The sequence below is a fragment of the Lycorma delicatula genome, chromosome 3 (genome assembly GCF_047948215.1).
Source record: "Lycorma delicatula isolate Av1 chromosome 3, ASM4794821v1, whole genome shotgun sequence".
In the NCBI taxonomy this organism is placed as follows: domain Eukaryota; kingdom Metazoa; phylum Arthropoda; class Insecta; order Hemiptera; family Fulgoridae; genus Lycorma; species Lycorma delicatula.
Genome location: NC_134457.1, coordinates 49,238,543 through 49,258,575, shown reverse-complemented (window position 1 = coordinate 49,258,575; position 20,033 = coordinate 49,238,543). Strand labels below are relative to the sequence as shown.

General features: G+C 33.5%; 1 protein-coding gene across 1 annotated transcript in view; it reads right to left on the bottom strand.

The window, feature by feature from the left end:
- Positions 1 to 238: 238 nt before the first annotated feature.
- Edc3 (Enhancer of mRNA-decapping protein 3) overlaps positions 239 to 20,033 on the bottom strand; it is a 38,105-nt gene continuing 18,310 nt past the window's right edge. Inside the window, exons 5-7 of the mRNA XM_075359782.1 lie at positions 10,648 to 10,801; positions 5,697 to 5,914; positions 239 to 892 (exon numbers count right to left, since the gene is read on the bottom strand). Of these exons, the coding sequence (XP_075215897.1) occupies positions 573 to 892; positions 5,697 to 5,914; positions 10,648 to 10,801 (692 nt within the window). The 3' untranslated portion in view covers positions 239 to 572. The remainder of the gene's footprint in view (positions 893 to 5,696; positions 5,915 to 10,647; positions 10,802 to 20,033) is intronic.

Sequence of the window (20,033 nt, the reverse complement as noted above, 5' to 3'; positions counted from 1 at the left end):
ATACAATTTTTAAATTATTTTAATAATTAATAACATATAACATATTTTCTATTGTCATTAAAATACTGGTAATTATATATTACAGATTGCATAACAATACATCTCAACATTAAATCAAATAATAAAAAGGTCTTAAATGATATCAAATACATCTACGTCAATAATTACTATATATATATATATATATATATATATATATATATATATATATATATATAATACACATGGTTTTCTTGTTTCAATAATTTGTTTTAAACAAAATTTCTCTCATTCTTAGAATTTCTAAATTCAAATACAGTGGTATTAATAACAGCATTACTATTTAATGAACTATACACTAGTTTAGTCCCAAATTTGTTTATAATAATTATTACAAATAATGTACACATTTATTAAAACATTTTTAAATAAACCATTCTAAAATTATGTAATAAAACTTTAAAAATTAAAAACATATTACACATACACGCATATGTGCACTCACACAGACTACAAAGTAAAAAAATAATTTATGTATTTTATATAAGCTGTACTCTTGATAATGCAGAAAACTTAATTTCAAAAAAAATAAATTAGTCATTAGGATGTAAAGGTATCACAAATTTTGGACCAAATGGCGATCTATAACCAATTCCTAATTCTGTATATACTTTCTGCGGTATAGCTAAATTTACCAAATATATCTGACCGTTTGCTGGACAATGTGCAAGCGGTAAAGTCGGTACTATTGATAACTTAACTGAAATACCAGGCGTACCAGTAGCTGGTGGATCAATAGCTACTATAGGTGCACGACAATCCAGTATCCAAGAGGCAGCTAACCCATTCAATTGATTTGTACGCTCATCAGCCAAAGCCATAACAACCAAATCAACAGCCCCTGTCGGTAATTCTGAAATATACATATATTAAATGTAAACAAAAAAAAAATTTTCATGCTAAGTTTTTACAATCTACATCCCCTACATAACCAAAATTAGTGGTCTAGAGCGTTGATTCCCAAACTTATCTACCTACTGCCAACATTAAGATCAAACATTTTCTAGCGCTCCCAAAATTTTTAAACTTACCATTTGTTAAAAATAATAATTGCAATTGCTGTTTTTAAGATTGCTCTTAAAACCAGCAATGACCATTATTGTTTTTAAATGTGGCATATCATACTTCTGAGTTGAAACCTACATTTTAAATGAGAACAATTAAAACACATATTAATCATATTTGGAAGTATTTTTATTAAAATTGCTTTCAAAAAAATTACAATTGTATCTATATAGTTGTGTAACAATAATAGTGATAGCATATTCAATATCACAGTACAATAATTAAAACAAAGCTTTCAATTGAAAAATTACACTTACATTCATTAATGTGAAGGATGAATCTGATGTGCTTTAACGAATTTACTTAAAAACAGCTGTAAGTCACAGCATTCGGTAACATGCAGCCAATTTCTCTTTTTGGTTAGAAACATAGCTACAGCACTAAATCCATGTTCAGACAAATACAACAATGGGAATGCTATCAGAAATCATTGAACAATTGACCATAATCCAGAATACAGATGTGGGATTGGTTTTTGCAGTCAAAATTCTTGGTAGTTGTTCTTGAATTTTATTCTTATTTCTTCATTTGTTGTCAGTTCTATAAGTTGTTCTTCTAGCTGGGGATGATCCTGCTATGTTGAAATTTGAAAAAGGATCCAACACCCAGTCTGGTATGTCCAAATTTAAAATCGTTTTTTGAAATCACTGTGGAGGTTCTCCAAGTGTTGGTAGTAAACAAGCAATTTGGCGTTGTTGAAGGAAAATGCTGATAAATTAGAAAAGTTATTAAATTCACATCTGCCAATATTTCTCTTGTGTAATAGTAGTTTGGCTACCAAAACAGCAACAACATTTTTAGTTTTAATCAAGTTCAAGTCATCATCGCCTTGAAGCTGGAGATTAACGTCATTAAAAAGTCTGTCAAATACGCAATATCATTCTTTGATGTAATGAGGTTGTTACACAACTCTGTCTTTGTTTTCCAGGAACTTTATCACAGAGTCAAACAGACTGTAAAATCAAGTCAAACAAGTACCTTTTGACAGCCAGTACACTTCTATGTGAAGCAGCAAGTAGTTGAAATCTTACTCAGGTTTCATGCAACAAAATGTTGGCGATGAATCATGCAATGTACAGTAAGCATATCTGGAACTTTATTTTTTAAGTACACTATGAAGCCTTTATGACAACCTGTCATAGCTACAGCGCCATCAGTAGCAACTGACATAATATTCCTCAAAAGAATTTCCTTTGTCACAAAATATTTCCAGTGTACTATATATGGTTTCTCTCTTTGCATCTGTCTCTAAATTTCTAGCACATAATAGTTCTTGATACATTTTCCATCTTTGATAAACCTCACATATGACAACAACAATGCTTCATTAGTTGGTAAAGTGGACTCATCCAAGCGGAACTGAAAACTGGCAAGTCTTCAGATGATTGCATAATGATTCTTCAATATTTTCAGACATCTCATCAATTTATCTTTGCACAGAACTATTGCTCAAAGGAAGTTTTTGGATAATATCTGTCACTATTTTATGGAGCACAGTGGTTATTACTTCTTATACTGCCAGTAAAATTAAATCTTCCCCAATAGTGTGTGGTTTGCCTGCTTTAGCAATTAACAATGAGATATTGTATGAAGCTTGAAGTCCATCATTGTCTTGCTTAAAAGCCCCTGAAAAAAATTTTGATATAGTTGGCTGAGATACATACTTCTTTTCCAGGTCTTGAAAATAGGCCACATCTTTGTCTTTCTTATCTGAGTGCATTTTATTAAAACTATTTCATTTGAAAAAGTTTTTTGACAAATAAGGTACATTGGCAATGATGAATTTGTGGGATTTTCGATAAATCTGTATTTAATATATTCCGCACTGTACTGCCGTTTCTTCTCTTTTGCTTCCGACATGGTCTGACTTCACACATACGTGAGTAACAGAATGACTAAAAAACCTCCTACCAACTGCATGGAAAAATGCTAATAAAAATAAAAGAAACAATTACTGCCTTTATATAGATTTTAAATGCAACACCCACCAACTGTAATAAACATGGAATTAGTTGTTTACTGCATGTGACAGAATTCGTACTGAGCAAATTAGAACAATCACTGATAATCCTGTCAATTTATGCACGATTGGACAAATCGCATTGTTTAACTCATACAGACATAAATGATATACAAATTGACTTAAGCATTGATGAAAATCATTGTAATATATGTTTAAGAAAAGCTACACAATTGATAAACTAAACGGCATTTTAAACAGGATGACATAAGCCGTAATTTGGTATAAAAACATATAATATCTGATAATTGGTTTGTTTATAATTCATGTTCAAAGATTAAAAATATGTTTGTTTATTTTTTCTACTTCAATATTATTTTGTGTTGTATATGTATTTCCTGTCACTTTTTCTTCATTTCTTCATTGATAATTGAATAATAATGCTTTGCATATAAAAAATACTCATTTGTTTTGACATACTTATTATAGGTAGTCATCAAATTGAAACATTTGGTAACTGCTACACAGAATAGGGAAAGGTTCGAACTAGTGTTAGTAAAGTGGCTGTATAAGAAAGAATATAATCGGTTTTATTTTTTTATTTCATACTAATGCTACAAAAAATTAAAGGAACACCTATATATTATGATAAAAAATGATTGTATTCAAACTGTTTTAACTGTGCAACCAAGGAGCTTAAAGGGGCTTTAAGGATTTTTCAGCAGAGAAATAATTGGTTTGCTTGGCATTTCTTACGCCACCATCCCATTTGGTCACCCTGAAGCATACAACCAAATGTCTGTGCCACAAATGGCTACTGAGCTTCGAACAGTTTAGTGACCACTATCCTAAATAGCTCCTAGAGTTTACCTAACAGCGTGAGCGGACTAAGTTCAGTGTCATACACCACCGGCTTACGTGTCCCAACCACTCACTTGTCATATATTTGCTAAAATGGGTAGGCGCACCCCGTCAACTACTAAAAATATATATGACAACCATAAATTAAAATTTATTTCGTCGAGGCAGCAATTCGCTGCCACGCCTAGGTCGCTGAATGCCAGCAAATACCTGTCCACCATATTAAAGCGCTTGGAGCCTTAATTGGCTGGTGATCAGCCACATATACCTCTAGATTAGCTTCCCACAGCAGTGTGATAGAAGTCTTTCCCTTAGGTAAACTGCTGATGTCGATTGAACAAAGCAACTGCATCAAGAAACTCCCACATGGTCCGACAATGCAGCTCTTGCCACATTGACTTGCAGCTTGTGAGCGGCCAATTTTCCCCATGACCTCGAAGTTCCAGGATGGCCCGGTCTCTGGCCCTCCCCAAGAGCAGGGCAATCAAACATCAGGTGTTCATTTGACTGGACCTCCCTGCAGACACACAGCTTATCAGCTGCCAGGCAGAACCGAAAAGATATTGGTTTAAATTAACATGGTTGGTGAGCACCTGGGCACCTGTTCCTGCATAAATTTATACAAGGATCTTCCCTTAGTTGTAATGTGCTATTCCAGCAGCCATGCATCTATCGCGAGGCTCTGCAGCCTCTTCCGCAGGCAGGAGATGGGCAACTGAATGAAATTTAGATCTGGTCCATTGTGATCACCGTTCTGCTCTGGTACTGGTCCGGCTCGAAATCACATCCCAAATACCTCAGCCTCCCGACCTCTTCACAATTTCCACATGGCTGCCTGAACTTTCACCACTAAATCGATTGGGAGAGTCTTTCCCAATACAGTAGTAGCCTTGTAGGAGGTTGTTTTAAAAACACCAGTGCATACAATTAAGGCTTTGTGCTGGCCACGTAAAGGGTCATGCTTTCAAAGACACCTCAGTACACCATGTACATTTGACGGCCCGACAACCCATGGTCTTTCTGAGCAATCTTCCTAAGTTTGTGCATCACCGAGACAGCATCCGCGCCACTACTTGCTTAATGTGGTTGCTAAACAGCAACTTCTCATTAAACAAAACAGCTAGGTATTTATGAACTCTAACTCGGCTGATTACAATGCCTTTACACTTAATGTGGGGTTCCGACTGAACGATAATTTGTCTGCATCCTTGAGAAGCATATACACTTCATCTTGGGCACAGAAATTCTTCAATTTTGCATGTCCATCCAGCCCTCTGCGGTTGACAAAGCCGCCTGCACTCAATCTTTTAGCTGCTGTCGTGAGTTACCATGAGCAAATAGGAGACAATCCGATGATACAAAAGCCTGGGCCATGACCCCTTCTGGGAATATCAATCCCAGAAATCCATCAAAGACCAGGTTCCACTGCAAAGGACCGAGAACAGAACCCCCTGCAGGCTTCCCCTGGTGACGGATTTTTCCACAACTAGGTGCGCATCTTTAAACAGAGTCATGCGGTTAGACAAGTAGTCACATACTACGGCGTGTAGGACTACGGGAACATTGCAGTGTTCCAACTCATAGAAGACAGAACTCCAACACAAGGAAGGAAGTGCTGCCTCTATGTCAATAAAGATTGCTAAAACATATTTACAGTTGGCGCTTTCCACCTTGGCAAGAGCATTTATGACGCAACCCCGCATAGAAATAATGTATATTGTAAGTATAAAAAGGTGAGCCCACAATACTGAATTAAAAGCACATTACAAACCTTGAATGTTGCTAGTGAACTTTTGGCCAGTAAGTTTATATAGAGATAATTCTTGTGATACTTGAGTAGTAAAATGAATAAGATCCATTAGGTAAACAAGAGTGCTGACACCATGAGCAGCAAGTTGTCTAGCTGTACTCAATCCCATTGCTCCTGGACGGTTTGAACCACACATGATTACAACAAGTGGTTTCTGATGCATATTTCGTGGATTCAATCTAAACAAAATACAATATCAAACATTATAATTAAAATCATAAAAATTAAAATAAATCTGAAAATATATTTTATCTACGATCATTAATTTATTATTAAAACATCCTTTTTTTATGTATTTATTTCAGATAACAATAAAATCATATATACTGTTGCCACATTCTGTGCTTACTATTGGTGAGTGCAATAATAGCCGGTAGATGTCAGGGGAACTTGCAGTCCATCTATGCACCTGCACATGTGCTCCTTCCACCAAACCAGTTGTTGATCATACATCGCCACCAGCTTCATTGGAAGCTTTATAAGCAGCAGCATGGCAATTCAAAAGAATTCACTCTTGGACTACCACCATGAGAAGACCAAGAAGAAGAAGGAAAGGAAGTCCTCTGGCTGGACCAATGTGGGATCTGGCAGTGAATGCCAACATTCCCACCGAAGCAGCAGGCCTGCTAGCGCCAGGAGGTATAGCAGTGAAGGCAGAACCAGACAAGTGCCATTTGGCGAGAACTACCTTAGCCATGCCGATGGAAGATGTCTGACACTGCAGGGCTCTCGGGGCCACCACTGCCATGCTGTAGTGGCAGTTGGGCCTAACTGCTGCTAAGGGAAAGCTTGGTCTAATTCCAACGGACGAGCTGTAACTCCTCAACTACAGCCAAGCCGACATCATCGAAGACCAGAGGAGGCAGCCCTTCCTTTTCAGGGCTACCTTATTAAACAACAATTAATCCTTTTCAGGGTCACCACTACAAAAACCCTAAACAGCCCTTTTCTGGGCTACCACAAGGCTCTAAAATGCTACATGCCATTGGAGCAAATTGGTGACAATATATATATATATATATATATATATATATATTGTATGTATACAATAAAGTAATGAGACTGATTTTTCTTTGCAAGATGTGGCAATCCTGCAGCTTGCGTAGGCACACCATCTTTGACCTTGGTCTATAAGCTACTTCTAGTCCAAGCGGCACATTGATGCAACTGCTCAGTCGTAAGTTGTGCTGTAATAAGTGAACACGTGTTTGTGTCTCTCGTCACAGAAATGAAACCGCAAAATATTGTGCAATGGTATGCCATTTCTTTTTGGGTAAAATTGGGTGAAAACACGACGACAACACGACGGTAATCTTCAGAAGGCTTTTGGAGCGGAGGTTATGTCAAGAGCTCAAGTTTTTCGGTGGCATAAAATTTTTAGTGAAGGCAGAACGAATGTTGAAGATGAAGACCGCAGTGGACGACCATCAACCTCACGGACAGATGTTAACTTGACCAGGGTGCGTGAAATCGTACGATCTGATCGAAGATTATCCGTGAAAATGATTGCAGAAGAACTCAATATCAATCGAGAAACGGTTCGTCTAATATTAACTGAAGATCTTGGTATGAGAAAGATTTGTGCAAAAATGGTCCCCAAAAATCTCACAGCGAGAAACACGGAAAAATGTGGCAGCCGATCTGTTAGAGCAAACGGAAATCAATCCAGATTTGTTGAGCCGTGTTATCACTGGTGATGAAGGTTGGGTTTTTCAATAGGATCCAGAAACAAAACGCCAAAGTTCGCAATGGTGCTCAAAGGGATCACCCAGACCAAAAAAAGCTCAAAAGTCAAAAAGTCAAAGTCAAAAGTGAAATGCATGCTTGTGTGCTTCTTCGATTCCAAGGGAATTGTTCATAAAGAGTGGGTGCCTCCTGGACAAACAGTTAATCAATATTTCTACAAAGAAATTTTAGAAAGACTTCGTAAACGAGTTCTTCATGTCCGTGCCAACATTGCTGATAATTGGATTCTGCATCACGATAATGCGCCATCCCATACTGCTCTGTCAGTACAGCAATTTCTAACCTCAAAACAAATTTCAGTACTACCACAACCACCTTATTCACCAGATATCGCTCCATGTGACTTTTTTCTATTTCCAAGAGTCAAAATGGCGGTCAAGGGACACCATTTTCAAACAACACAAGATGTCCAAAAAGCTGTGACGAGGGTCTTGGAGGATATTACAGAAGATGAGTTCTAGAAATGTTACCATCAATGGCAGAAACGCTGGAATAAGTGTGTGCAATCAGAGGGGAACTACTTTGAAGGAGACAACACTAAACATGACTAAAACGGTAAGCAACATTTTTTTTCACATCAGTCTCATTACTTTATTGTCGCACCTCGTATACAGACAAGTCGGTGATCTAGACAGGGAGCTCTGCCCCCTGGATCCAGGTCAGAGCCCAGGCAAACTTCAGAGCCAACCCAGAGGTTCCCAAGGGTCATCATCTCTGGGGACATGGGGCCTACCCAAGGCTGCAGAGCTTGCTTCGCTCACCATTCCTGTTAAGCCAGAGGGCTCCACCCTCTGTAACACCACAGCGTTCATTACCCTCATGGTTGTGAAAATAATATTGATAAATAACAAACAACTCAAGTACTCAGGTTTTATAGAAACTTAAAAAATAAATTAAATTACTAGACAGAATAGTAATAACTTTGGTAATTAAAGTACACACACCTTCAACAACAAAAATTCAAAGCTTATTTCTACTGACAAAAATACAATACAAATAATGAAGAAAAGAATTAATCATGTTTTTTTTTTAATGAATATCTTTAATTCACAACTTCACCCTCAAGGGGGCTGTAGGGTCTGTCTATAGATTAAAACCTTCCCTGGGGAAACACAAATATACCCTGCAAATTTGAAAACAACCAGTCAGTTGGTTCTAACATGCTGTTAGAAAAACAAACCAACTCACAGACAAACTTTCAGCTTTATATAAAAAATATAACTGTTAATGAATATTTTATTGTAAACACCAACAACAAACAGTAGAATAATATTAAAAAAGGCCATTTAACTGTTTTTCAGTTATTTTACAGGTTTACAGGTTTTATTTTTCTGTTATTTTACATGAGCAACATCTTTATGAGGAAATATATTTCTCCTTCAAGTAATTTAATAAAAAATGTTTTATTAAATATAAAATTTTGTTAAATTACATGCACATTTGTACAAGTATTTTTAGATGAAGGTACAAATACTTAAAAAGATATGACCTAAACTTTTATATATACATTTAAACCATTTTTTCACAACATAAGACTAAAGTATTCTGACTGCAATACCTTTAATTGCAATACCCCTGTTGAGATAATATCCGCCTTGGTGTGGTACCTTGGTTAGGATAATTACTCTATGTATTTACCGCTGGTTCAAATAATAAATAAGTATAAACATTTATCACTTCGCAATATGATATGATCCTTTAATATTTGAATGAATAATACAAGATTATGTATAAGTGTATATAAATGCTAATTATTTCATAAATGATACATTGTTAATAATATATATAATATTATATTTTGTAAATTTGAACCGTTGAGTTCATGAAGGCTGATGGAAAAAGGCTTGAAAGAAGACTGTCTGAATGTAGTGTGGAGCTGGTTTATATAGTGTATACAGAGCCGCTGAATTGTTAGGAGTCGAGTGCATCAGAGAGCAGCTGTGTGAACTGTACAGAGCCAAATGTGAACTGATGGAAAGACCTTTAAATGTTAAAGTTCTTCTTAAATAAATTTTTAATAACCATCTGTTTCATGACAATTTCATCCATTTTTCATAATGTTAAAAATCTCATTTTTCCTGCTGCTATTTAGTTTGTCAAGTGAATGACAAATGTTTTGAAAAGATTGTGTTTTTAAATACCCCAAAGAAAAAACCCGATTGCCTAAGATCTGAAGTTCATGATGACGAAAAGAAGTCTTCTGGAATCAAGCAATGACCAAATAATTCTTGCAATATGGCTATCACTTCAATAGCAAGGCTTCAATATAGCAGGTAGTGCTAACTTCTTGTTTGTTTTTCTCTAACAGTACAACATACAACTAGTTGGAGTCATAAAAACTTCACCATCTTTAGTTTTATCAAGAAATAAAGAATGTATAATAGAACAGCAATAGACGCACATCTAACACCAATTTTATGTATGTCTAATAATCATTCATAAAAGTATGAGGATTTTCACAACTTCATATTCAGCTATTTTAACTTCTTACATAGCTTTTGCATGAAACTGAGCCTCATCATTAAAATAAATATGACCAGCACCTCAATCTCATCAACAAATGATGAAAATGACATTTACTGAAGTTGCTGAAAAAAACTTTTCATGATGTGGTTCTTTTAACTTATGAACAATACTGACTGCTGTAAGCATTCAATTACAAATTTCTATGGCTCTGAAAGAAGGAAACTCATTCTTTTAAATGTGAACTTTTAACTCTATGAGTTAAAAGCTCTTTCATTCAATCAAACACTTCTACAGTTAAAAACAGTGGTCAGCCTTGATCCCTTTGATCTTCACACTCCATTTCACAAAAATTTTTTTATCAAAAATGATATTGAAGACTAGGGGCAATATAGAATGGAGAAATTTTCACTAACAATCATCCTTCAAGTGTAGGCGACATCTATGTAATAACTGTAAGCAACGTCTCCATAATAAACAATCCCTCATCTATTGCTCCATGATGGAGAAGCTACCAATCCACCATGGAGATTGACAGGATGGCAAATAATAATATATACGTCAAATATAAAAATTAAAAACTCACAGCAAAAAACTTTTTTCAATACTTTTAAATTAATAAATTACTTTTAGTAATTTAATTACTTTTTTACTTAAGAATGTTGAATAACACTACTTTATTTTTTTTTTAATTTTAAATTACCTGCGGGCTCCACCTAAAAGCTGAATGCCAATTTCAGTAGCAGCTCTCCCAAGCATTTCACTTTGTCGTTCAAATGTAAAACCATAATCTTCGGCAAGATTTAATAATAACCTACGCAACTCACTTGGAATTGTTGGAACAACTTGACCATCATCTATATAACAAAAAATTTCAATCACATTTACCACTGATATAAATTTTACATACAATAACTTACTGCTGACATAAATTTTATATGCAGTAAATATAAGAATTACATGAAGGATTACACACCTCCCACATACCATGAGATTAAAAAAAAAATCTTGAAAAGACATCAAACAGGTGGAAGAAGTAGAGGTGGAAATGGAATGACTGGGATTTAGTTTCAAAAAACCAACAGTGGATGCAATTTTCTCTTTGAGCTAAATACGTAGAAGAAATGGAATTTTAACAAAAAATTAACTAGTAATGATATTTTTTAATAAAGTGAAAGTTTATGATAGAATCAGCAGAAAAATAATATGGACAAATAAGGAAAAGAGAAAAATATAATAAAATTAGTGAAGACCAATGTATGTAGAAAGCTAGAGCAATGTCAAGGCAAGACTGAGGAATTATAATGTCTGATATAAGAATAGAATAAGACAGGAAAGAGTACTTTCATATTTCATCTCCCTCATTAACATGGATGGGATACAGAAAACTGCAAAATAAAAGAAGGAAATATAAGTACCTTGCTTTTTGTAAAAAAAAAATCAGTTCATTTGGGTGACATAAAAGATAAGTGGAACTCTCTTTGAATTAAAAGAATGTTGAAATTAAAAAGCCAGCAAAGAATTTACTATAAAAGATAGCAAGTTAATTCATGCAAAAGCTATGGTGAAATCATGAAGAGGTATAAAATAACATTACGTGAGAAATTCTTAGAAAAATTAAACTTCTATTTTAGAGCAGTCTTTACAAAGACTGCTTCAAAAACAAAGGTAAGTACTATGATGTAGAAGGTAAATAACTTTTTTCGCAATGTAATGAATTTAATGTACGATAAATCTCACAATAGCACAAGAAAGTAATATACACTAGATTATAATCACATATGCAACATAAACATGGACCAGAGAAAGAAAGATTGAAAGGATGCAATGTGATAACTGGAGAGAATTTAATGAAGTAAAGATAATTACAATGATGACAAAGACAACAGATCAATCAATATAGTATCAATTCAAAGTTGTGTTGTCAAAGATGTGACTGTACAGTACATTGTCATGTACTGTCCATATAAGCAGTATAAAATAACTGAAAGATAAACTTTTCTGATTATAATTTTAATGCTGGATTATAATATCTAATCCAACACCAAATATTATGTATGATTATTCATACATTAAAATTATTTTAAAAGTTACCTCCATACATATCTCCATGTACAGAGTGACCACAGTTCCTGACCATATATAAAAATGAATTGCTATGAGAATGAACATGAGAGATTTAAAATTGGATTGCTCTGAGAATGGAATTGTTGAGTAAATTTAATATAAGCATATCTTTCTAAAAACATAAGACTGACAATACCTTATTACAAGCCTCACCTGTTAACAAAATCTAAATTTATGGAGTTCATACTGATAATAATAAATATTATTGTACAAATAAAGATCTGTACAATAACATTTATAATCAGAAATATAAATAAAAATATCATTTACTTTTACAATTTGAATATTTTTTTCTAATAAAAAACCTTATTAACAATCTATTGATAATTAAAAATTTCTTTAGTTGTGCAAAATCAGCCTTAGCTAGGATACTTAAATGTTGCCAATTATAAGGTTTATGCTTGCACCAAATTTTTAACGTATAAAAAAATAAGATTGAAAATACCTTAGGTACAAAATATGAAAATACCTTTTTTCTTACACACAAATAAAACTCTTTTGAGATTTACAACCAAGACAAAATTAATATTATTCAATGTTGATTTAATCATTCTACCTGAAATACTTCATTTTTTTTAAGTTGCACATCTTCAAATTTCTTGGTTGGATATTCAGCAACACAAATTGACATACATTTTCATAGCAGCTATAAACCAAACACATCTGACTTATAGCTAGTCCTTCTTCTCTTTCTGTTTAGCCTCTGGAACCACCGTAAGGTATTACTTCGAAGGATGAATGAGGATGATACGTATAAGGTGTAGTCTTGTATTGCCTCAGGTCGACCATTCCTGAGATGAGTGGTTAATTGAAACCCACCCACCAAAGAACACTGGAATCCACGATCTATCAAATCTGTGTAAAAGTAACTGCCTTTACTAAGATTTGAACCTTAGAACTCTTGACTTCAAAATCAGCTGATTTGTGATAACGAGTTTACCACTAGACCAAAACGGTGGGTAAGCTAGTGGGTAGCTAGTCCTACTTTTTTTTTCTGTTTAGCCTCCGGAACCACTGTAAAGTATTACTTCAGAGGATGATATGTGTGAATGTGAATGAAGTGTAGTCTTATACAATCTCAGGTCAACCACTCCTGAGAAGTGTGGTTAACTGAAACCCAACCACCAAAGAACATTGGTACCCACGATCTAGTATTCAAATCCGTATAAAAGTAACTGCCTTTACTAGGATTTGAACCTTAGAACTCTCAACTTTGAAATCAGATGATTTCCGATGACAAGTTAAACACTAGACCAGCCCGGTGGGCTTAGCTAGTCATACTGCTTCATATTCCTCAATCAACTCGTTCAATTCATCTAACTCTCCAGAAATCAGCATTATGTCATCTGCAAAGTCCATATGATTCAGTCATTGTCCATTAATTTTAATCCCTCTTTCTCCAAGTAATTTAACTGAAAATCTCTTGCAGAATCAAAGTAAATATTTCTAGTGAGCCCACATCTCCTTGAACCATTGCCCAATTAAGCATTCAATAAACACCAATAAAAATACTGCTGCTTTTGAGCCCTTCCTCATTAACCAGTTCCACTGACAACCCATCTATTCCCTTCCTTCACTGACATTGGCTATAATACGTCCTTCACTATTTTCGATTTTTTTTCTACACAACTCTCTCTCTAACCTCCAGGGTTCTGAGAATAGCCTGCACATTCTAGTAAAGTTCTTCAAACAATCCTTACTCTTTCAAAAATTTCCCCTTCTCTCGTATTTCAATACCACTCATTATATAAGGCCACTGCCTGATTCTTAAAGTTACTCTAATGTTTAATTTTACCAGTTCCTGCAACACGTCTATCATATGAGTAACTCTACTGCCAACCAGCCATGCAGACAACTTTCTCTTCAAACATGTACAAAGTTCTCTGTACTCCTACATTTCTTCATCCCCCATCTCTTCGAACAATCTTTTTACTTTCGTGGCATCATAGCTCTATAGTTATGTTGCTAGAAGGAAAGTAAGGTAACAATCAAAAAATGGGGTATGAGTTTTTCTCAATATTTCATGGACCCAAGAAAGCCAAAAACAAAAAAATAATGTGGGGGTAATGTTTATACATACATATGTACTTGCATTGGCATAATAACTTTTGATGGATAACTGTTTTTGATGAAATTTTGAAGACTTGTGTATATATTGGGCAATTTGACACTAAATGTTGTAAGTCGATATCTCCGTAGGGTGGGGAGAGGGGTTTAGGGATTAATTTTCTCATTATTTTTCAAACATATAGTAATAGAGCAAGCAACCAAAAAAAAAAAAAATACTTTGGAGCAACATTAGGGGTGAGGGAGCTGATCAATGTTTAAAAATATTGATTTTTTTTTAATTTTCCCAGAATTTTTTGGGTTTATTTAAATGTTTAATAGTATTAAAAGATTAATAAACTTTTATTAATAATATTACAATAAAATTTCATCATAATTCACTACCCATCACCAAAAAAGACATCTTAGATAACTTTTAATTGGTTGTACACATTTTTTAATGGAAATTGTTTTAATTTATTTCATTTAACAGTAAATACAGAAAAATATAAAAAAAATTATTGGAAGGTGAGTTTGAAGAGCGGGAGCAGAAAAAATACAAAATACAGATTTTTTTGAATTTTTAAAATGTTTTTTGTTTATTTGAACATATAAAGATAATTTTACAATAAAACTTTACATAAATTACCCCCAGACCAAAAAAATAAATCTTAGGTAACTTTTTTCATATATAATTATTTTTTCACGACATAAGAATATACCAGGAAAGTATTACAACTTCATTGTCAAATTTTTTATTTTATTTAGCAATCTTCTACAGCTGTTGACCCAATAGAGCTCTACTTTCTTTGTTACTGACCCCAAGATAATATTATTAAATGTATTTAGCTAACTTTCTAAAGAGTCATCTCCATTCAGGTAACATATATTCAAACAACTCCTTATTAATACTATTGAAATTTTATTTAGAACTTTCTTGACCAATTTCTTCTTTCCTTTAAAACGTAAGCACTGCATCAACAGTTCTATGGATTAATGCCAATATCCATTTTCAAAACAATGTTGATATCTCTTATTGTCTATTCTGTTTGTAATAGTGAAGTCTATTTCATTCCTCACTTCCATATTTGGGCTTCTTCACATCCAGTGCTTCTCAAAATTCTTACAAACTGAATGAAGTTGTTACAAATATCTATTACTTTCTATAATAGGACACTCACTCCTGCCTCTTTGCCTAATTTTTGAGTAGTCTCCTATAATAAATATTTAATTCCTAACACATTCATCAACAGCCTCTTGTAAATTATCATAGAACTCCATCTCTTCATCCCCTACAGTACTGAGAGTATATTGTACTACTTTCCTTTATTCTTACTTTTAATTATTAAACTTTAAATCCTATGAATACAATCTTTCAAACAAATTGTTTGTATGTCTCTTGTGATACACTATAAATCATACACTTCCAATTATCACCACCCTTACAATTAAAGAATATGACCATTCATTAGTCTTAATTCAATTAGCTCTCCCCTAACTTCTGTTAATCCTATTAATGATCAATGAATATTCTTTCATTTCTCTAATTCCTCTGATAACTTATCTAACAAACTCAGTATTTTTCAATTACGTCATTAAATCCTTTACTCTAAAACTCTTTACTCCTCCATCATCCCCCTATTTTAAATTTTCTTCAAGTAACTGAAAACTTACTATTCAGTGAATAAATATTGCCTACATATTCCATTTTTGTTCTCATATTTTGATTTGAATCTATATTTATAGTCTGATCCCTTGACTTATCCTTATTAGTATCTACCCATTCTACAACATTCTACAACATCTATGCAAGATATAACTTCTGCTCCTACTCAGTATGTGTATTACTTTTTTTTGACAATAGGAATACTCTGCTTACTAATCAAAGGTGACTTTTCATAACTTCTATCACTCTTACATGATTTATATGGATTTGAATACTAGACCAGTGTTTTTTGATGGTTGGGTTTCAATTAACCACACATCTCAGGAATGGTCGACCTGAGATGTACAAGATTACACCTCATTTACAGCCATACATATTATCCTCATTCATCGTCTGAAGCAATACCTTACACTGGTTCTGGAAGCTAAACAGAAAAAAAAATTGTTATTGATGAAGGATCAAGATTCTGCCTTCAGATCTCCTACTGTTATACTTGACCAATTAGTTAGTCACATCCCACTACAGCTTTACATGCTTGTTTTTATAACCCATTAAGTGCATAAATAATTTCTTTCTCACTTGCTACACACTTGAAGGATAATCTTTTAGTTCAATCTCTTGACCCATCTCTGAAGGTATAAAAACTTCTTTACTTTTGAAAAAAAAATTGAACATCACCACAGTGGACTATTTTCTTTACTAAAATTAGTTTCCTTGAAACAGTTAATCTCCTATAGAAGGGAGCTCAACAACTCAAGAATCTTTATATCTCCTGAAATAAATTGACTGATAATTTCCCAAATAGGCCATAATAATAAATTATAACTTCGCCATAATTTATCTTCCTTTAAAATTATTTTTTCAATGTCCAGTTTTATTTCTACCATATCTCTTTTAACAATTTTAATTAATACTTGGTTTTATTTTTATCCACTATTATTTTTTAGCAATTTATTTGGTTTAGTTAAAAATGTAATATAATTTATTTTCCATTTTTATACAATTTATTGTATTACTTGTACAAATAAGTTTATTTATCACCAGTGAAACATCTATGTCTGGTGTTGTAAATCTAAATTATATTTCCTAAGATTTAACAATTATTAAAAAATTGAATCCTAATTGCCTGCAGCTCCTTTATAAATTTTGATAAGGCGAACAATATTAATAAAGATAGCATACCTGTGTCACTCACAAGATAGCTCTGAAAATTAACTGCAGTGTGATGTTGAAACAAGACTAATTTGTAAGTTCACATTTACTTTTTTATTTTAATGTTTTAATCACTATGTTGAATTTTAACTGAAAATTACAGTGGACAGCACCATTACAAAAGAGAATTAAATCCGCTAATATTATGCCCTAAAAAAATGACTTACTCTCGTAATAAGAAGACATCTACAACCAAAATATTCACTCTACCAGGCTAAGGTAGCAACTCCACATCAAGATAATTATTCTTAATTACCCTTGGAAAACTAATTTCTTTCAAAATTTTATTTATAAATTTAAAAAATGTATGATTTACCAAAATAATAATTAATTAATAATGATAACAAATTATAACAATAAGAGCACTTTTACATACATAGAATTCATCAATTCTATTAAAAAAATAAATAATTGAATGCCTTCATTTCCTGAGGATACAAACACCATTGTTCAAAAGTTGAAAAGCTTTTTTTTTTAACATATCTACACTAATATTATAAAGAGGAAAGATTTGTTTGTTTGTATTGAATAGGGTCCGAAACTACTGGACCGATTTGAAAAATTCTTTTTCCATTAGAAGCCGACATTATCCCTGATGAACATAGGCTACTTTTTACCGCGTTATTTCAACAACATATTTTAATTTTTCTATCTTTGTAATTCAGTAACTAGCAACTGTCCATCGTCATAGTGTCTCTCTTGACGCTCGCCCCCACCACCGCCTACCTCTGCCCCATCCACCGCCCACACTACGCTCGGCTAGCTAGGCAGCAGCATGTGACCTAAGCGTCACTGCGGTGCGGGAGGGGAGTCAATGTCACAAAATAAAGGCTGATTCGCGCAGTTGGCTTCTTACGCAGTGGTTTTGTGCGATATCGAATATTTTTCCTTGAAAATATTTTGAATTTTTTATTATTTTTTAATCACCACTTCATATACAAGCTAATTCCTGTTCAACATGTAAGCAAATAATTTAGTATTAGTTGATGTAGTATTTAGTTTTTTTATCATTTCAAAATGCCCAAAAGATTAAGATCTCAGCTTTCTAGAAATAGTTTAGAAGCTAGGGCAATAAAAATACGTCGTGATAGAGAATCTCCATCAGAAACTGAAAATTAATGAATTTAATCAATATTAAAAATACCTAATTGAAATAGTAACAAAAAAGATTTTAATATCCTAGCTTTTATTTAGATATCTCTTTTTTAGTAACCTCCTATGCAAAATAAGGGTGTATATATGTAGATGTATCTAAATAAAAAATGTGAAAATAAACATAAATCAACAAAAAAACATAAAAATACGTAAAACAAAAAAAAAATAAACACTTAAAGAATAAAAATAGGTGTATAGAATAGTAGCTGGATACAAATAATAAAATAATCATCAAATTTATTATATCCAAACCTTCTAATATACTCTTTTTTAGTAACCTCCAGTGCAAAAAGAAGGGTATTATGTAAATAATTAAAGAAACGAAATAATACATAAAACAACAAAAAAAAAAATACAAAATATATGAGAGAATGAAAATAGGTGTAAGTATATAATAGTAGCCATAGGAAGCACAAAAAAATTACAAATATAACAAAAATATTTGTACTGTAGATACGCGCATAAGTCTGAACGACTGCAACAAATATCTTATTTTTTTAAATGGGTACACCAACCGTGCGAAGCCGGGCCGGGCAGCTATAATCAATAAATTAAGTGATTCCGACACGGACGAAGTCGCAGTTTTCAGCTATGCATCATATAGTCGTTAATTATTGCGAATCAATTTTCACAATGAAGTACTATTTGTAACGATTGAATAAATCCCACGCGGACGATGTCGCGGGCCACAGCTATTATTTATATTTTTTAATTTCGATTTTTTAAGGGGTGCGACAGTGTACGGCGCGGCGGCTCAACCAACACAACCACTGTTACTGTATGTGCGACGCGACTGGCTACACCCGCCTCCAGTTACTTGATTAAAAACCATAAAAGAAAAGTAATTAAAAACTTTTAAAAAAAATGGAAAACTAAGTATGGTCACCTCTAAGTGGTGTTTGTTGAGTAACGCTAAGGACCGGGAAAAAATATTTTTATCCGTACGAACTACAGGTAAGCAGTTATAACTAATATTTTTAAGATGGAGGCCGACTGTTTTGAAACCAACATTCTAGGATTACTCAAAGTTTCTGGTCCTGTACTGACCGAACTGTTGCTCTAAAGAAATTACAATACAGTGATATATTTTTATAAATCGAACAGACTTCAATTTTTATTTATTATTATGATTCTACAAGCACGAATTTAATGAACACAGCGGAGTCCAAGGGGCAGAGCCCTCTGCCCATAAGGGTAGGGAAGGGAGAGCGAAACGAGCCATGAGCGGCTAAATATCCCCTGACCACGACGGGATACCCAAGTAACCATATAGCGCGGGCGAAGCCGCAACGGGGATGCTAGTTTATTTATAATTTTGTTAATAGTTATTGTAAAGCTGCTAGAGTGTATTGTTTTAATTTTCTTTGTTGGTAATAATTATTTAATTTATCAGAATAATTAACATTTGTTCCAATTTTTTTGCAAGCTCTTCTGCTTTTTGTCTTAGCTAGGACCACTGCCACATATTCCTTGACAAGTAACAGTAGAAAACCATTTATTTAAAGCTTTCTCAACAAGTGGGCCCTTCATGTTTTCTTATTTTGAGAAGTTCCTTCTCCTTCACGGTTGTTAGATCATTCACTGCAAAGAGTTTTTTCTTGCTCTAAAATCCGAGCTATTGTAGTTTTTGATGCTCCCAGTAGTTCTGAAAGTTTATGCTGATGACTTTACGCAGCATGGTGACGAATTGGATAAATTATGAATACCAACTTTTAACTAAACTAACACTTCAAAGTAAAAAGAGAAAAGTGATTAAAGAAATTAAATGATTAACAAAAGTAAAAAGATAAGCAAAAGTGATTAAAAATTATGGAAAAACCATAACAACAGCACCAGACACAATGAACAACGGACTCGCAATGAAGAAAATAAAAACATTTGTT